The sequence below is a fragment of the Danaus plexippus genome (assembly GCF_018135715.1).
Source record: "Danaus plexippus chromosome 22 unlocalized genomic scaffold, MEX_DaPlex mxdp_33, whole genome shotgun sequence".
NCBI lineage: Eukaryota > Metazoa > Arthropoda > Insecta > Lepidoptera > Nymphalidae > Danaus > Danaus plexippus.
The window spans coordinates 1650250-1671502 of record NW_026869856.1 but is presented as its reverse complement, the minus strand read 5'-3'; the positions used below and the strand labels follow the sequence as shown (position 1 = coordinate 1671502).

Genomic DNA, 21253 nt, shown 5'->3' with positions numbered 1-21253 from the left:
ATTATTCGCCGGTCTCACACTGTCTCATTCAAATTCTTTCATCTCCTATTTGCCACTTAAAGTAAATTTTACTCTCAAAACTCTTATTATTATAAATAAATGTCAAATAGATCATTTTGAACAAAGCTAAACATGATTTGACTAAAATAGACGAATCCCTAATGATCATAGATTAAATATTTTGTCCATGTAATAGTATAACACTTTTATTTTTATATTATGTCTAATTTATAATGAAAATCAATAATAAACTCAAATCTTTGTGAGTCAAAGTATATATATATATCTGAGAGGAGAATTTAACCATATAGTCTTGCAATTCCTTTAAACTAAAGATAGTGTTAAGTTAGTTTAGAACTAACAAAAGTTTTCAAAGACTTATTCCTTATTTGACTATTAAAAGTACAATATTCATCCAGGTTATAAGTTTGAATGAGATACTTTAGATATATTGGAATTCTATCTAGGTATAATACTGACATTAATGCTTTATCTCGTTGTATTATAGCAATATAATTAAGTTAATTGATGTAGCAAGTAATAAAAAAAATTGTTTTTAATTTTATAGTGTACCAACTTTAACAAATGCCGTTAATAGTTTTAGAGGCCTTATAAGAGCAAATTAACTAACGAACTAAAGCTATACAGCAAGATATGGATTAATTAATTTTGTCATATAAATAAATATATGGTCGTAAACAAAAGTTATAAAGTTAGAGGAAAGTTCTTAGATATAACAGAGCTCTCTTGAAGATCCTCGAATCTAATAAAGTCTTGTCTCATCAAGTACAGAGTTTTCCAATTACCTTTGTCTTTGAGTGCTTTTTTCTCTTTATTAAACGAATAACTAAGTCTTATTGATTTGTAATCTAGAATAGTTGCTGTCTTTGTATTCTGGTTATTGAAGGTAGGAACACTATCGCAGGTTAATGTTATTCAAATTAATTTTAAATAAATTATCACTTTAATTTTTTTTTTTTAATAAAAGCTCGATAAAAAGGAAGTTATCTCTGGAACATCTTTATTTAACAATTATTTGGGGTAATAAGGAGGATTTTTTGATTGGAATCAATATTTCAGGTATTTGATTACGATTGGGGATTACAAGACGACTTCATGGGTGTGTGTCATTTGGACCTCACAGCCTTGGAGCTTGGCAGGTCACAAGACCTGGTTCTCTGTCTGCGGGACCCTAACAAACCGACCAACCAGGATTTGGGGGAAATCGTCCTTAACGTCACTCTTTACCCAAAATCTCAAGAAGACAAAGAACAGGTTGGATCATTTCAAAACAATTCATATATTTTATTTCCTGCATGCAATTTTGTACTTTCTGCAATATTTGGTTAAAGTCCAATTACTACCTACCCAAGCCTCCAGCTAAGATTACAATGGATCTATCCAAAATATACTGCTTTTCCTCAAGTCTCTTGATTATTATCTTTTACACTTCAAACCGCTTGAATAAGATCTACGCTATTGTTTAAGAAAAGCAAATTCTAAAATGGAATATGCTTGGTTAAATAAATAAACAAAATAAAACCTTTATCATCATAGATAATACACATATATGTGTATGGTTATTAAGTTCAATGTAACATCAGTTTTTTATCTGTGGTATATGCCTAAAGAAAGATATCCTCAAAAAAATATGAACAAAAGGCTGTTCTAGCACCTGGTCATTGTAAACGGAACATTTTTATGCTCAGCGGGGATCATTCAGCGAAAGCAAAGTTTTGAATAAAAAAGACATAAATATGCTAAAAATGAATATTCATGTTTAAGAGTATATTTAACCTATATACATATATACATCAATACATAATCGTATTTTCTAATCATTGATTTATTTCCTGCTTATTGTTTTAGAAGACGACGATAAAATTTATATTTCTTTTAAACAATTTGTAAATTGATAAACCTTATAATAAATTGTCATATCAAATGACAATTCTTTTACTCCGTAATTGTATTAACTATGAGAGGAGATTTACAAGAATTTCAATTAAAAATAAGCATGTTTAATGCTTGTTCGTGATATCATAATAACAGGATGTTTACCCCAACTTCGCACCGCCATTTAACATATTAACGTTTAACATTTAACATCTTAACGTTAATAGATTTTCATACACAAATATTGGCATAGTTTTAACGAAAGTTATTGAATAAGGAACAGGAAACAATTTGTATGTAATGTGAAGATAGGAACCGATGATGGAGATTTTAAATCAGATTGTAAATATCCTTGTTCATCTGTTAGTCGTAAATAAATTAGATTTGGACAATCACTCCGTTCCTAATTAGGTCAAATGGGACGTCCTGCCAGTAACTTACAAGTAACTACCGCACACATTGCAGATTCGATTTTACGCTCTAAATCCTTTTCCTGACCAATTACTTACAAGTAAACTACACTGTGTCGCAGTATTGATGTATACTGAAATAGTAACTATAAAATAGTCGCTGATTTATTTTTAAGACAACTCTAGATAAGGAATAAGACATTATATCTTTATACATTAACATATATTCGGTTTAAGAATTATTTAATTTTTATTTTCTTTTTTTTTTAATTTTTAGATAATTTATTTAAACATATTTTAAGTATTCGATAATATATTTTAAAACTGTCAACACTTGACCACTTTTAGTTGTATACGATACGTGATTGTATTCGTATGTACCGTATATACTGTTTTTAGATGTGAGAAAATTTGTTTATTATTTTTTTTACAATAGAGGTCCTCGGAACACTCCTGTTTATTTATTTCAACAATAATCTGTCAATACACGTTCATGTCAACGACCTTGATATATATCTTCCCACACTTTTAAGGTTAAAAAAAGTTAACCTAATTTTTCGTTAAGACCCAAATTTTTCAATAAACTTGTGTAATCTTATCCGTGATATTAAAAACTTATTAAATAGTCATTAACAAATTCCTCTCAAATTTCAACTATTTTTATCAACTAACAAACTTTTTACAACTTCTATAAAAGATTTATCTTCAAGTTATACATACAGTGAACTTTTATTTTTGGCCCATCGAAAATACCTTCTCATAATTAATTATTCAATATTCAAATCTGAAAACATTGGTAAAATAGCGAAAATATTATAAATTAAAGTTCTCTAAGTCTCTCCCATGGGATGATTGTTGATTTTTAAAAAATAGACGTTTTCAGGGTACTTTGAGGATTCTTGGCAGTCAGTGAATAGGGATAAAACATGTCCTTTTGTGATTTTATATTGAAATTTCACTAGACAAAAATTAAGATCACCCGCAATCCTGAATCCTCGATTTGCCTACTTTTTTTTTTAAGAAAATATGTTCGGCATTTTTCAACATCGTAGACGGTAGTATATTTGAGAATTATTCAGAAAGAAAAAAATTGCAACATACCTAATTATGACGAAAATAAATGTAAAACTAAATAGATATAAAACTGTGCGTAATTTTAATGTGTACTCTTACTTGTATTGCTTAGGACTAGCAACTAATGATCACATAGAAGTGAGTCATCATAATCGCAAAAGAGAATCTTTTCAGAAATAACGGTAACAGAACCAAGTTATCTATATCATGGAACGATTATTTTTCTTCATTAGCACATATTTCATACCTTTACATTTAGTAAAAATCTTGCTTATTGTTTGTCCTAACGTCTGAATCATTTTAGTGATAAAATAATTGACAAATCAACTTTTCAGAATTACCTTAAACTTATTAAGAATAACTTCGTAATGAGTGAAGTCCTTTCAATAGTGCAAACCAATTTAAACCTTTAACCGTAACGCCATAAATCGCATTAAACAAAGTAACTTCTTTGGGGATTCAATAGTATGGAAATTTTATATTGCTGTTTGATAAGGCAAGGAAAACGATACTGACGTTGCTAGTCTGTCTCACACGAATTAACCACGTAATGTATTATATTTTTCGGTATTTTCATTAATTTTTACCTATTTTTTATTTTTAGAATATCAAAAATTTTTGAAAATATCTTATATATATATATGAAGTCTTGATTTTTCTAAACTATATCATAGTAAATCTATGATGCAAAATTTATTCCAATATATTTTCATATAAATCAGTTGATATATGATTTATCAATTACAATAATATCTATATAAATAGTTGAATGTTTATTACTATTACGTGTAGTTTTAATGGCGCGTTATCTTTATTTTAATAGAACGGCATTACAAGGTTATGTCAGGTTACGATACCTACCTTTATATATTTATTTAGGAACATGTTTTTATTTTATACGGGTTAATATTTATGAATTACTTTCTCTAATTTTAAATGAGCTGATATAAATTCTATCTCCGAATGTATTATTTATATATTTTTAATAGATTAATAGACTGCCAATCTCGAATACAAATGCCGTGATTTTTCAATTCTAATGGGATCCAGTCCTATACTAGGGCGTTGAACCTCAATAGAATGCTGTTGTTCTTTTTCATTAATATTCACATATTAATACTATTTTTCTTGCATCAATATTTAAACACACCTTTAGAAGTATCAGTAAACAATCACTACAAAGTTAATCGTTTAAAATCAAATTCAACTCTGTGCATTGTTTATAATGTTACACACTATACTTGTGTACAATCGTCAAGTATGCCATACGCCAGTTAGTCTGCGACGCCGTAAGATACGAGCGTCTAGTCTGCGCGAATTTTATGCTAACCTCTTTTAGCGAAAGAAATAAATAACGTGCGTTCGGAAATAATTTGGGAACTTCGTTTATAAAGTGTTTGTGTGTAAAGTGCAAAAAGTTTTTATATGTGTATCTATGACTGGTTACTGTTTTTATAACATTCACCGTCGAAGTGGTCTAAATCAAGTCAGAATGTATTGTATGATCTGTCAGTAGTTTACAAAAAACAATCTATATCGAATTTTAACGGATTGATTTGGTTATTTAATTTGTCGGTTATATATTTCGTAACAAAAAATCAAATTTATCATATATATATATATATATATATGATTTTTATATTTTTTTGCATGTTTTTTGCTTGTGGGTCATTAAATTAGCGTCACATTGAGTATGCATAGCCCAAATTTTGAATCATCACCAAACTTTTCCCGTTTCTCATTCAATAACCTTCGTTAATATTATTATGTGATAATATTTATGAATGAAAAAAGTTAACGCACGTACACAAATAGTAAATACATGACAACAGTTACAAAAATGGTTTTGAATTTTTTTTTTAACAAAAGCAAAGGTACGTTTAACCAGGTGGATAAAATCAAATTTGCATAATATAACAAATAAATACGAACTTTCAGAATAAAGCACTATTATTGTTTTTTTTCATCTATTATAATTATATTAATAATTTACTTCGTTCATTGAAAAATTAAATAAAAACTCTCCCTTTTTAATTCATTACCTACTACATAGCTATTATAATAATGGCAACAATTTTTTAAAAAATCTAACATTACGAATCGATGGTTATATATTAAGCAATCCAGGAAATGTAATAGTGTTAGCGTTAGTTGGTAGTTTTATACCGTAACAATAAATTAAAAATTCATTTCTCATATGTAAAATATTACTAGATATTGCCAATGATCAAATTTGCAGTTAAAGTTCTAAATAGCTCATGACGATGTTAATTAAATAATAATTAATGGTAATTAATGTTCAACAAACTTGAACTCTGTTATCAGCGGTGACGGAAGCATTGATCATCAACAGAACTAGTCTTGACACGAAAAAAAAATTTATAGTGAAATCGTCCTTTGGCAATTCTGTAAGTTTCTTTAATTTAATTATGACTATAGAATATTATTCTATAGTTATAAGTGAAATACTATAATTAAGATTTCCATGACCTTGCAGAAACTTTCGTAGTATTCAACGGGCAGTCCCAGCACTGGCTCACTCTTCCGGTGACGCTGTAAAAGCCGCAGGGCTAACAGCAATATACATTACAAAAAAAAAAAAGTAGTAATATTCAGAGATCCGTCAATAGATTTACTGGTCTTCCTTTATTCTAATCTCTATATAATATATTTTCGATTAGTAAAAAAAGGTTTAAGTTGTATTTCCTTAAATAAGAATTTACTTTAAATTTACTAACTGTATAAGTCTTGCGTCAAAATGTTGAATTGAAAGCATAGATACTTACGAATTTTAATGAAGGTATTGTGTGTGAAATTATTTAATTTATTAAGATATTGTCTTACAGTTGAATTCATTAGTAATAAATTGAGTCATAAATATTCTGAACTCTGAAGATAAATCTGAGGATAAATAATTTAAATGCATTCATTCGTGTTGGTAGAATAACCAGTTTGTTAAGTACCTCTAAGTTGATGTTTAACCAAAATTTTCATGAACACAATTAAATTATTCTAAATGATATCAATCCCTTGAGACAAATTCGCGTTCTTGACTTTATCAGATAAATGTCAGCTCAGCTGTAAGTTACTTAGCATTTCAATTAGACTAACTGGTACTTAAAAAGTTGCGAGAATTAAAACGGTAGATAATAAATTACGTACAAAACTTAACACAGATACTACATCGTTTTAATTTTTTTTTTTTTTTGAATTTTGCACTGACATATAAAAATAAACGGATAATTTTACGGTATTATTTATGTAGTAATTGAGACAAAAATATATCAAAGACCATTTTCACGTTGGTCCCTCGTGTATTTTAATTAATATAACAAATAAATTAAATGTGTACAAAATTTACCGTGAATCAAAAAATTTATATTTAAATACAACAGACAAAGATTACATATTCGTTGTATTTTACACTGAAGTATTTTTTATAAGATTAAAAAAAAAATGTTATAATAAATGAAAATATTTCAGGATGATAAATATTTAATCCTACATATGTTCTTATTTAATTATTAGATATTTTTTTTTCATCTAAATATTTTTTTTACACAGCCACATATCTCCTCCTTTTTACACAGCCACATACCTATCTAAGCCCAGCTGGTAAGGAATGCACCTCAGCATCCAGCTTGCCTTTTGTATATCATTTGTAAATGTTAAAACCTATTCCAATACCATTATATAAAATAAAAAATTATAATCCACCAATAAGGATGTGAGATTATATTGCATTAGGGCAGCGGAATCTTGCACAGATAGGGTAATTTCACCATGACATACGCTTACCACATGCGCTGAAGATTACTTCACACTAGATTTACACAATTGATAACAATCGTCACGGTACTGAGTTCGTACATGACGTCACATAATGATGTGTAGATTATCATCCAGAAATGTACAAACGCCTCACTCGTACTCTAAAAGGCTAGTCAATATTGATTAACGGATAGTCCGAAAAGGAGAAGGTTCTACGGCTATCGCAAAGCTAAAACGCTATTCTGTTCTCGGTATAGGTATTATTCAAGCTTATATATTTCCTCATAAGACATTAGTTGAACTTTTATACAAAAAAATTCATACGCTTTTTTAATTTCAACTAATATTTTAATAGATTTTGTCATGTCTATGGTCGTTATTATCTCAGTATAATCCCATGATTTACCAGCGATGACGTCAGCTAATACACTGAACCAAGGCCATTGTAGACTGGACAATGCAGTTAATTGACTCTGACCGCAAAACCAGTTCTCCAAAAACCTGACAGGATAAACGTAGGCACATCCTGAAGTATGTGATTTATTTTGTATTTATATAAGTAGTGAGGATTAAATAATTATAACGTGTTCATAAAAAACACAATAGATCAAATAGTGAATAAAAAATGTCAAAGTGGTGTTCTGGATACTGGAATCGAAATTTTAATATATACAACAAAATATATTTTGTACCTTAATTATGTTCAAACGTTGAAGTAAAAGAAATTACCTCTATATTTGTTTCGCGAATAGAGTTAGTGTGGAAAACATATTATGTTAATGTATATGTGTTATTTACTATATTGAACCACTGCCTATAATTCGATATATATTGAATCAAATATTCCATATAATATTTAGGAATAGTAATTAAGTATAAGAATTTGAACGGTCTTAGATATTTTATTCAACGTTACGCCAGATGTTCGAAGCAAACGAAATCATAACAATTGTTTCTTAAAATAAGTCTGGTATCCTGATATAGGTTGTTTATTTGAATTGGGAAACAATCTTGAGATAGAGCAGTTTTAACACTGAATTGTATAACACGTTGAAAACATTCAAGATGGAAATGGCAATACTGAGAAACTAGTGTTTGGAATATATAGTGTAATCCGTTTTAAGTGGAAACATGTCAGAAAATAAAATGGAGAGATTTAAACAAAAGTTAATTAAACTGCAAGATAAACTTCACAGTCGTGTTGAAGATATAAACGATCAGCTTCAAAACAAAATAGAATCTAAAATAGCAAGACTTGTCTCACATATATCATATGATAGAAGTTCCACTGATGATAATTACGATGATAAAGATGAGACTACATCGCAATCGGATACAAAAGAACATATTTCAATACCTTCCGTTGTCATTGACGGAACAAATTGCATTATGGATGAAGATCCAATACGAGTTTGTAAAGATTTTCTTACGGTTGAAAAGAATGGATTGTTAACACGCAGATGTCGGTCGACATCAAATCTTATTTTGGATGAAAACTCCAGCCTTTACAGCTCAAGTGATTCGTGTTTATCTTCGTGTGATGAACGGTGAGATACGTTAAAAAAATCTTATACAATGATAAGATAATGAAAATCTCATTTATCTGTATCAACTATGAGTACCAGCGAGAAACGATTTGCCATAAATATATATTTATAACGGACAAAGGTTGATACTTGCCTTTATCTGTTCGAATATACATAAACACATCGTTAAAAGGGTTAGGCAGATGGGTAAAAACATTACTAACAAAACAAATACGTGGGCAGAATGATAATAGAATCTAACCTATATATTTCCACGTAGGAAAAGCCAATCGTTACACTTACTATAAGCGTTCCTATGTATTTTCCTAACAAAATAAATGATTTCAACATTGTCTTGCTACATATTTATGAAGGTTAAGACAATTAATTTTAACTAGCAGTAATTTCTTTCAAAGGATTTTACTTCGGAATATATATGATAATTGTATGTGTTTATTTATAATACATACAACACAATATTATATAACTACCCACATACTAGTTTGAAGGAACTTCATATGTTTACTACAATCATATACTATTTATAAAATACTTGCCGGTAGACTTTTTATAACGTATCTTAAACCCAACATATCTCATGTCAGATTTTTGATATATTTCCCAACAGAAGCCTAGAAATCAGACCACGATCTGGAAGTCTACCGCCATCTCATAGCCTCGACCTACCCACCGCGATCAACACTTGTAGCGACTTGATAGAGAGAATCGGCAACAGATTCCCGAAACTTAAGAGCAAAGGCGACAGAATCCATAGGGTATATAAGTGGTGGCATGGTTAATATTAATGTTATATGTTCCTCTGTTACGGCAATTCAGATGATACGAACTCTGCCGATGTGATACTAAATGTAATCTGGGTTACGTGTTTGTGCGCAGTTAACAATAACTAACAATTCGGTTTAAAAGGACTAACTTGTGGGTTATTTGATTATTTTGTTGCTTCCGGTTTTTTAACTAACAATATTCAGTTACGATAAAGTACAACATGTGCTATTGTAATCTCTTGCGGTTTTATGTACAGCGTCTATATTCGCGTAACATATCGGGATCTATATGTAAATACAAATAAGTATTAACATTTTGTTTTTCAATTACCACCACATTCGCTCGGCTTCCCGTGGAATTATTATATTTTATCTTCATCAGATTTGTGGTTATTTAATCGATCTAAAATAATTGGCTGGTGTGGGTATATTCTATGTTCTTGTACATATGCTTTATGTGTTGCATTTTTTCTGCAATGCTTATTCCTTTAAACGAGCAAATTCCAATTTAGTTCACGTCCTGAAAGTACCTGATGTGTTTTAGAATATTTCATTTCCTGCTTAAAATTAAAATCGCCAAGTGCCATTGTATAAATATATGTGCAATATATATGATTTCAATTAAATATAATATCTTTTCAGTACCTCTTAAAGAACACGAAGCTAAGCGACGTTAACAAGAGATTAAAAGCACAAATATGGAGTTCAGTTGTAACAATAGTTTTAGTTGAAGCAAAAAATCTTCCAGCGATGGACATTGACACTAGAACAAGCGACCCATATTGTAAATTTAGGTAAGCAAATATTTGATTGGCTTAAAAACCGCCAGCACTGATGGACCATTGCCATTTAATAGAGTTTTTATTTAAAATAAGATGAGTTTTTGTAAAAGATGCTAAAATATAAGGCGTAAATTTGATTAAAAATATGTTAGTATCAAAGCTAATACATTTTTTTTTTTTGGGAGACAAATAAAATAGATATACGTTTCCCAAATCAATTGACTGTCTTTAAATCTCAAGCTAATTTCATATGTAGGTTAGGTAACGAAAAATATAAAAGTAAGGTAGTTTGGAAAACATTACATCCATCGTGGTTGGAACAGTTCGACCTACATCTCTACGACGATCAAGAACAGATATTAGAAGTCACTGTGTGGGACAAAGATAAACAAACCAAAGACGACTTCCTGGGGAGGTAATAAAAGATTTGAAGTAACAAATAATGAAAACTTATTGCAACTTTTACCCGTTTATTAACGTTCTTGTTTCTAGATGTACCATAGACTTATCGACATTAGAAAGAGAGAAGACTCACAATATCTGGCGGGAACTAGAAGATGGTAATGGCCAAATATTTCTTCTTCTAACCATAAGTGGCACCACGCAATCCGAGACTATAACTGATCTTGCCAGCTATAGAGAGAATCCAAGGGACATTGAAACTATTGAAAACAGATACGTAAGTAAATACTATTTTGATTTTTATTTCATACAAACATGCCTATATATAATATATTCTAAATCAATAAACAGGTTTATGAGAAATAAACAAGTGGTAGTCAAATAAATCTGCCATGTGTATGTATACGTATATACAAACATTCTAATTTTATGGTTTATGAAAACATGATAGGTTTAATTTTCATAATACTCCATTTTAATAGGAATTCAGTATTCTTTTTTCTCGCGCTTATATTGAACAAGACAATTTATCATAATACAGCTCAGTAACTGCCTTTAACAGCAAACGTTATTAGGTTACAGTTTAAAAATAAAAACTCAGTAATAAATTGGTAAGAAGAAACGCCTTAATTATATCATCCGTGTAACTTAAACCTAATTGTAGTACGGAGAATTTATTTTTTAAGTAAATCTTGACCTACTTAAAGAATTCTTTTGCGAAATCGTCTTTCATTTCACCTCATACATACTTTAGTATACAGCCCGTGTGTTCAGTAATATCAAAGGCACGATCTCTTTGATAGCGATTGGAATGCTGCCAATACCTACCTCCTTTTTTTTTAAATGGCTATATCTGTCCTGTTGCAGCTATAATTGTTTGTTGTTTACATACAAAATCGATGAGACATATTTTTAACCTTACATATTTATTTTATTACAATTCAAACAGGATTCTCATTCAATTAATACGGTACATTTTCAATGGTGTGCACCAAAAGAAATGATTTTTACTAGCATATTTATTAATGATGATCATATATATTTTCACATGACTTTAAACATGAAATTTATATTTTTATTAAACGGGCATTTTGTTCTGACATAATTTGGTGTTTCTGTTTTGAATTTTTAATTCTTATTTACATATGTATTCATTTCTAAGTGGGCTTGTGTTTATAAGTTTCGTATTTCTTGAATAATTTATTTCATCTAACTGTTATCGTTATTTTATAAATTATGGGTATAATGAGGGTAACCTAAGAAATATTACTAATGAGAGACTTCATAGATGACGTACTGCAGTCGGTAGTTTTGAAAATATTTCCGGCCTGGCGCCATCAGAGGGTAACAAAAAGGTGGTCGCACTGTCATTCGACACATTCGCAACCAATCGTTTGGAGAAGTGATCAGTGCTCGTACAGTGAAGAATACGTATAATTACCCGAGTATTGTGACGGTAAAGTGATTTAATGAAACGAGAAAGTCTCAAAGGATTGTAATATATTCATCTAAACTATCTGGCCTTTGCATTTTAAACCGTCATTTAACATACTTTTATCGTTTAATTCGTGCCCTTCGATAACAAATAAAAAATCTTGTTTTATGGTGTCATCATTCAATATGAGTTTTGCTATTCCTACATCGCTACATGTATGCAGTAATCGTACTATACTATACAAAGAAGTTACTTAATATAAGTGTCATTGTTTCCCTTCTGAAAATGTTGGCATAAGCATCCTCCATCGTGGGCTAGGGACAGTGAATGATAATGAATAATGAACGATGATCAAAGGCAGTTCCATCGAAAATCAGGTCACAGCTAGTCATAGAGCTAGGTGGGAGTGACATCAAAATTGATTAACTTGAAATGAATTGAAAAGACAAGAAAGGTCAAGACATTGATACCGTAATCAAGTGAAGACTGTAAATCTTAGAGAATGATATTAATTATCCTGTATAAATGAATGGCGGAAAAAAAATCTGTCCTGCTCTATAACTTAACCTGCAATTACGGTATACTTGTTATATTAACCCGTGATCACAGTTGCTGCTAAGTGACCAAAACGTCAGGAGTATGTTGTTATAAAAATTAATAGAATAACGCGTAGTAATCCGAAACTATTAGTTTCATTTAAATGAATACTCGCGAAAGTCTTAGATCTCATTATATTAACTATTTCTTTTCACGCTTTGAATCTTGAACGACTTAGCTAAATATTTCTTCAATCGTCAAAGGTCTTAAAATGATACGGGGTGTACTTAGATTTGCCATAATTGTTCTGACAAAAAAAAACATTTATTTTATTGTTCCTAACATTTATTACTATTACCGTGTGGCATTTCAATACATTAATATAAAATCATTAAAAATATATAAGGCTTGTATGAAGCTGTCTTCATTAGCTCCATTGTCCTTTAAACGTTGGTCCTAGTTATCTAGAGCAGCTCACACTCTTCATGGGGAAGTTCTCTACTACCAATCTTATGATGGTTTTAGAAACTCCAAGTTATGATGGCGTTTATAGCAAGACTGACTCTCTATAACTGATCTTAAATCTTAATACAGTGGATTAAGATCAGATCTGATCTAATGAAGTCCGGAACGATTCTAAACAAGTTTTGGTGGCTCGAGTTATATGACCCGGCCCTAAGTCTTGCTTAAAGGAGCATTCACGGTTATCGAACGTGTTTTGGTTGAGGGGCTCGAGAATAGTATCTTGATAAACTTGTGTGTGTTTTTTTTATACCTTTTTAACAAAAATAAGGCTGTAACGACTTTATGGCTAAAACCTCATCACCCCAACACTGACGACGAATATTAGTCCACGTTATATGTGAACTAATTAAGAAGCTTATTTAGAGATTTCAAAGGGAATGAGGTCATTTTGTTTGTTAAATATTGCTCAAATGTAAAAATATTCTCAACTGTATAATAATATTTTGCGGTGACCTTTAAACCTCCCTTAAGCTTTTTTAATTAGCTAAGTAGTTTTTAAATTTTACTACCGTATTGTTTTATTAAATTATCAGTTACGAATGATCAGTATGCCTTTTATAGGTTGCAAGAACTTTTTTTTTTTTTCGGAGAGAAATCCTCTTACTGACTGCTCACTGTCCTGGCTTGACAGTGAGCACTGGGAATACCCACAAAAACTCCCCGGCTTCCCTGCCTAACCATATTTAGGGTGATTTGGGACCTGTTGTAGCAATTCACCAATAATAGGTTGCAAGACCTAGATCATCTTTAAAAGTGCGTTGTATGATTCTAAAAATAGAAAAGAACAATCGTATTAAAAAGCTAGATTTCAGATTCCAAACTAATATTTTGTTCAGTTTTAATCGTAACAGCATTAGTAATAGCAAGACTTACTACTTTCCAAAAAAACATCAGAGAGTGATGGGTTTTTTTATATTTTTAAAATTTTCTGACGTAATCTATTTCCTACACAACTATCTACACTTACTATATTTACCACCTTTTAAATTACCTATATATAAAAGAAATAAATTATTTATTATATAACTTAAGTCGTTTAACCTTAAAGTGTCAACAGAACAGTTAGTAAGCCATAACCACCAATAATAAATCCATCTTTTTTGCAGGCTTGGTACCATCTCAATGAAAATTCCAGCGGTGTTGGATGGTTATGTGTGAAAGTTTACGGCGCTAAGGGTCTAGCGGCCGCTGATCTGGGAGGGAAGTCTGACCCCTTCTGTGTTATAGAACTGGGTAACGCAAGATTACAGACGCACACAGAGTATAAGACTTTAAATCCCAATTGGATGAAGATATTTACATTGTAAGTTGATGTAACTCGTACAATAAATTTTTTTTTATAGAAAGTAACATATAAAGTGTAATATTTTTTTGAATAATGTAAAATTACATTGTCTGCTGTCGCTTTTGCTTACATTTATGTAAATGCAATCTTTTAAAATAAACAGTCGACCATAAAATTTTAGCTAAGTGATAATTCCGTAATTTATTCGTCTGTTTAATAACATTTTTGTCAAAGCATCATATAAAAACTAAGGAAATTGATTCTGTTTGGACGAGTCATTGAAATTGACACGGAATCGCAAATTTATTTTTGTACCTTACAAAAATATATAATAATATATAGTAAAGATGAAAAATGTTCTGTGTCTTAATAATTATATACATGGATGTGTTAATTTTGTTTTAATATGTTGATTACATATTTAAAAAGTGAATTTCAATCTCTATAAAAATAACGAACACAATATTTTAAATATGTATACAAATTAATATTTTTCAGCACAGTGAAAGACATAAGTTCAATTCTAGAAATAACAGTATACGACGAGGATCATGACCATAAGGTGGAGTTCCTGGGGAAGTTAGCGATACCCTTACTTAATATACGAAACGGGGAGAAGCGGTGGTTCGCTTTGAAAGACAAGAAGATGAGGGCAAGAGCGAAAGGGAACTACCCTCAGATCCTGCTAGAGATGAACGTTATTTGGAACCCGGTAAGAATTGTTACGTCTCCAAAAGATTTAATATTATGTCAAAAATCTTACTTTTTGGTTGTCTAAACTTAATACATACGTTTATACCCTCGCATTATTTCAGACTTGCTAATATAACTTGTGTAATAATTATGAAAGTAAAAAGTACGTTTTGAAGTAGTCTTTTTAATCACTTAATATATTTTGATGTTACAGCTTACTGCATAACATCAGATCGAAGCTAATCCATCTGTTTAGCTAGTGGAATGAAATAAATTTTATTGTGCCACAAACAAAAATACCTTTAAACTTATATTCTCATTTTTTTACTCCTAGCTTAAAGCAGCGATACGTGTAGTAAACCCTAAAGAGGCAAAATATATGTATCAAGAGGCCAAATTCAAAAGACAACTATTTATACGAAATGTAGTGAGACTGAAGGCTATAATTATGTGGTTCATCGAAGTTGGCAAAATCCTGCAGTAAGTATATTGACATAATCGTCATATTAAGTAGAAAAATCGAATAGAATTATATATAATTCGGAAACCCATTAAATATTGAATCTAATAACTGTTTGCGATAGTTTAATGAGGAATTTTACTTAAATACTTTTTTATCAAGCGCCACGATGCAATTTGTAAGTTAAACGAAACGTAAAAATCTCATGAAATATTTATACATCCAGAAATTCTAGCGTATTTCAATACACTTTGACGTCAGGCACAAGCTTCGGTTATTTGAAAATCTTTAGCAGATTCGATTGAAAATTTTTCACATCATTTCATGGTACAAGTTCTAAGGGAACGCTATGTAAATAAGCATTCGATTGCGACCTCTTTAAATTCCTTCAATCTGATGAATTTAATTGAGACAATTATTCTCGCAGCTTCTCGCAATCATTGGCAAATGTATAAAATACGTTGTCTATCTAACAGTCTTGTGAATCTTTTTAACTATAGATGAATTGATTCACCAATAACTTGTGGGTAGTTCCTACTTTGAAAACTGCCAGTCACATCATATAGAGGAGGATTAATTAAGTTTAAAAAACATAAACATAAATTATTTAAAAAGAATTTATATATACGTACGTATAAATGGCTATAAAAATGAAATAAAAAAATTATTGTATCCGAGTAACTATTAACAATTTTTATGCTATATTAACTGATGTTAAATATTTTTAGGAACTGCTTTGAATGGGAGTCAAGAGTACGATCATTAGCGGGGCTGGCGGTCTGGCTGGCGTTCTGCTACTATTATCAGATGTGGATGCTGCCGTTCCTAATGCTGATGCTGTTCGCGAGAAACTGGCTGGTTTATAGATTGACTGGTACGTCATAATGATAGATTATTATTATTATTGATGAATAAAAAGGTCCGTTGATGAAATGAAATTTTATATTTTAATAGCAATTGAAACCTTTTTGGTCATAAGTAAAGTAATTTTTATCAGTTATTTAAATTTAATTCTCCTTTTAAAAATAATTCACTGTTGATTTTTAATAACGTTTCAACACTCTTAGAAAGCAAGCAACCTATAAATTAAATGTAATTTGTAATTGCGCTCGATTTTTTCATCATAGTTGTCTGAGTATTTATTTATTTTTATAAGTAGAAAGATCTACTTGTATTTTTTTTTTTTTCAAATAAAATTGAATTCGTAAATATAGAATGGTTTTAAACACAGACTAGTAGAAGAACGCTGTATACCGAAGTATCCAGTTTGAAATCTTCCAGATGTAAATGAATCTCTCATTCTATATTTTCAATTCTACTTCAAGTACCAGCTCAAAATTGCTTTAATTTAAAAAACTTAATTGCCGTCTAATCCTTAGTAGGCCATATAATAAACATCGCAGAATCAAAAAAATATATATACGTAGTGTTTTTTTTAATCATTAAATATATTTTTTTTAGTTGCGTTGAAACATTTTCGAAGTAATCCTTGGGAGTGTATTAAAATTTTTTTTGGTAGTACTAGTAAGTCTGAATAGTTGTTGTTCGTTGCATGAATGTTTCTAACGAAATTTACAATTCCGAAACTCACTGATCAAATGCTTATATGTGTCTATATTCTGCACCTCTGTCATTTTTCGTGTTCCACACATCACAAAAAACAAAGGCTGGAAATCGTCACACATTCAGAATCTATTCATTTATTCCTATAACGTAAAGTGTTTTAATAATAACTTATAACTAATAATTCTCAACTACTCCCAAAAATTTTTTTTTCCATTCGAAATAACAAACATTTTTTTTATGATAGTTCTGAATGAAAAGTATTATAATATAATAATTATTAATTGTATAATAATTATATATGTTAAAGACATTTCATTAATATTAAAAATATTTTTAGATGGCAACCCATTATTGCAACCTGTGGATGACGACGATTTACTTGCTGAAGAAGATGACGAGGAAGAAGTGGATAAGGTGACGGGTGACATAACTTGAGATACAGATTTCAGAGAAAAAACAAATGTATTCAAAGCTGATAAAGTTCATAATAAATTGCCCAAGACCTTAATTGTATGGGCTAAAGTTACCGACAGCTAACAAACTGAGTAGTTAATTCCTACCCGTAATTACGTAAAGGCGAGAAGAGGGGAGGACTCGGTCACATGGTTTTGCTAAACTAGAACTAGGCATTAAATATTAAGTAATATTTTTCTTTTACGCGGTTGTAGTTAAAAACTGTTTTTATAGAACTCGAAATAACATACCTTCGGATATTGGTTAGGTAGAAAGAGGAGCTTGGACGGTGGAGGTGAGCGGTTAACCCGAATTAGATAGGGGCCTCTTAAACCTACACCTAGGTCGCAAGTCCCTGGCACTGTTGAAGCTCCTCTCCCTGCAACGCTATGGACCCGGCACCCGCACGGTGAATCCATGAAATACTGCGAGATTTCGACTTTCCTTTATAAATTCAACTATAAACATTAATTAATTCTAGTGACTATTTAATTATGATCTCATTTGGTCCTTTCATATTTTAGGAGGAAAAGAAATCTCTTAAAGAAAGGCTGCAAGCTATACAAGAAGTCACACAGACGGTTCAAAACGCGATTGGATACGTCGCTTCGTTGGGTGAAGCCGTTAAAAAGTAAGACAAATTTAGTGCCATTTTTATTATTATCATTTGAAATTAAATTCAAATAGTATATACATATATGTACATATATATATTTAAAGGTACGGATCCTCATCTTGTCGACGATTTTTTCATTGTATATATTATATCAATTTTAATTCAACGATAAATCCAACCTTACTTTATTATTAAAAATAATCCTGGGATGATTATATTATATAATCAAATATTTTTCAGCCTAATGAACTTCACAGTGCCGTATCTTAGCTACATAGCTATAATTATGCTATTTGGAGCTATGTTTGTGCTATACTTGATACCTTTGAGATATCTTCTTATGGCTTGGGGTAAGATTATAACTGTAACTTTAACGAGACTGTCCATAGTAAAACTTAACACGGAGAGTTTTCGGTTTTTCTCTCATATATTTATATTATAGTGCCAAAATAGATATCTGAATGAAAACTCAAAACTATTCGTGCCAATGTTTAGTCTGACAATACGAAGTCATGGTAGAAGTGCTGTACTATATTTAGGATAATTCAATTTCATTCAAATGGCGTAAGTTCTTTTTACTTAAATAATACCTTTTCAGGTATAAACAAATTTACAAGGAAGATACTCCGGCCACATACAATACCAAATAATGAGGTCATCGACCTCTTGTCGCGAGTGCCAGATGACGAGATATTAGTAAGAATAATTTTCATATTAGAGCATCAAATTATTTGACAACAAAGGTTTAATATGCTTATAATAACAATATCTAGGGATAAAATAAAATCGAAAAATAAAATATACCTACTATTCAAACACATTACCGTACCCATATGTATATTATGTACAGTAATAATAATTAACAAAAATTCCTGTTCAAATAGTTTGTTAACTGTTTAAATAAGAATGTTTTCATTCACTTAACTACAATAACAAATGAAGGAATACTTTACCTACATATTTATTTTACAGTTAGACGTTAGAGAAATCAAACCTCAACCGTCGAGTGACAACAGACGAGACGCAAGAAAAAAGCACAAATCATCATAACATTAAAATTTATATTCCATTTATAAACACAATTACGATATTTCGCTTAGATTATTTGTAAACGATTATATTAGTTAAACCGTTGCTTAATTTTAAGAAGTTAATTTTTCATGTCTTATTGGCGGCAATCATGAGTGTTGCCATGGTTAAAAATATTAATGTGATAGAAAATGCCGTATTTAAATCTGGTAGTAATGTAATGTACCTGTTTTTACGTCCACTAGAGGTTCTGTTATTGTAATAACAAAATTGACAATGTCAAAACAAACAAGATTGTTATTATAAAAAAAAAAATTCTTCCTATCAGTACATTCATAGTTTTTTTATTTATAATTAAAGTTGGACTCGAGTTATACTTTTTCTAACGGTGTTTGTTCTTGAAGAGCAATATTTTTCAATAGAGAGTAATTTCTAATCTGTGATTTATAGATCTTACTTTTTTCTTTTTTTTCTATTATTCATGTATTTCATCAAAGATTGAAGATAGTGTCGCTAGAAATACTATTAACATGAACAATTAGTATAATCTAGTATCAATGCTTTAAGTTATTATAAAGCATTTACTGTTGAAAAAGTAACAAAAATAATATTATAGTGGTATAGTATTATACTAACTAGAATTTTTACTAGAATTGTTTTGTAAAAGGTGATACCTTTTCTTTATTGAATAAAATATACCACAATAGTTAAGACTGAGACCAATCTCATTAAATAGCTATCATATTAAAACTTATTTATTCAAAATTCTAGTTTTAAACAGATAAAATGTTAAATATTTGTCTATAAATTTGAGCTTTCATATGATATTACTAAAGCATTAATGTAACTTTATAAAATCTTTATTAAAAATTATTTATATTTATCAAATTCATATCAACTAAAAGAAATTACTTATTTCTAATAAAACTTTTTCTTTTTTAAAAAATTGCTTTCCTCACTTCCATGCATATTAGGATTTCTCTTATTGATATTGCATAAATAACATTGTAAAATTAAACACCTAATAATAATAAATTTTGTAAGAAATATATTTTTGAAAATGTTTATTTAATAACCAAAGTCTCTATTACTTATTCTTGTAAACTTAAACTAATGTAGTGTTTAATTTCTTAATACTTTTATTTTGGTATAAAAATCTAGTCACTCTATGATGAGTTCCTCAATTAATAATAAAAATTATTTTAGTACAACAAGTAGCACGTCTAAACGCACTATTTTCGCTAAATGTACACACAATGCACTTTTTATATATGTATTGTTATTCGCTAGCTAAAATTGTGATATACTTGGTTACACATTACTAATATATAGCCGTTCGTCTGTTTGTTCTGCAGAAAAGGAGTCTTCCAATTTTGCATTTAATGTTTTAAATTATAATTTTATTTCTGTGTTTTGACATAAAAATTTTGAGTGTCTTTATTGAATATAATTTGACTTAGATTCTATTATTATAATTTTTTAATTTACGTTACTTAAAAAAATATTGTTTTCACTTTAATAAATCGTTTGCGTTCCATGAATTATATTTCCTTGTAAAAAAGACGGTGATAACCAATGTTAACGCTTTTCATATTTTAAAATTAAAAAAAATATCATTATTATTTGTTTTGTTTTATTTTCTTATCTGATATGGTCTCTTATAGAATAGAAAGGATATATCGAATATCGTTTATGTACAAATGAGGTCTCAAAATAGTTTCAATGATAAATAATTAATAGAGTAATTTTTGTTTCCTGATTTTGGATCCAAATATTTGAATGCAATCAATGAACTGTTTATTTTACGATAAATTTGCAAATTATCCTAAGAAATTACATGTGGGCTTATAAAAAAAAATCGACTTTTAAATGTTATCTGCATTGCCGATGCTAATAAAAAGTTAATATCTTCATATTGTTGCAAAATGGAGTTTATAAAATATTATTTGAAAATATAGCATCCCTTCGTAAAAATCACTGGTTTATTTGAAATAAACTTTGCTTTTTG

The 21253-nt window shown here is 29.7% G+C and overlaps 1 protein-coding gene across 8 annotated transcripts in view; it reads left to right on the top strand.

The window, feature by feature from the left end:
* The window catches only part of LOC116773460 (multiple C2 and transmembrane domain-containing protein), a 67299-nt gene extending 46432 nt beyond the window's left edge, over positions 1-20867 (top strand). For 2 of the 8 annotated variants that reach the window (XM_061528809.1, XM_061528812.1), the window contains 14 exons: positions 1081-1275; positions 10105-10256; positions 10501-10659; positions 10737-10923; positions 14250-14446; positions 14927-15140; positions 15456-15601; positions 16310-16455; positions 17043-17105; positions 17485-17561; positions 18125-18231; positions 18457-18566; positions 18815-18912; positions 19189-20867. In XM_061528809.1, coding sequence (XP_061384793.1) covers positions 1081-1275; positions 10105-10256; positions 10501-10659; positions 10737-10923; positions 14250-14446; positions 14927-15140; positions 15456-15601; positions 16310-16455; positions 17043-17105; positions 17485-17561; positions 18125-18231; positions 18457-18566; positions 18815-18912; positions 19189-19266 — 1929 coding nt within the window. In that variant the 3' untranslated portion in view covers positions 19267-20867. Of the gene's footprint in view, positions 1-1080; positions 1276-4654; positions 4889-8135; positions 8699-9305; positions 9454-10104; positions 10257-10500; positions 10660-10736; positions 10924-14249; positions 14447-14926; positions 15141-15455; positions 15602-16309; positions 16456-17042; positions 17106-17484; positions 17562-18124; positions 18232-18456; positions 18567-18814; positions 18913-19188 lie in introns of those variants that run through there. The other 6 variants (XM_061528811.1, XM_061528813.1, XM_061528815.1 and 3 more) reach the window with 5 other exon arrangements.
* The last annotated feature ends 386 nt before the right edge of the window (positions 20868-21253 follow it).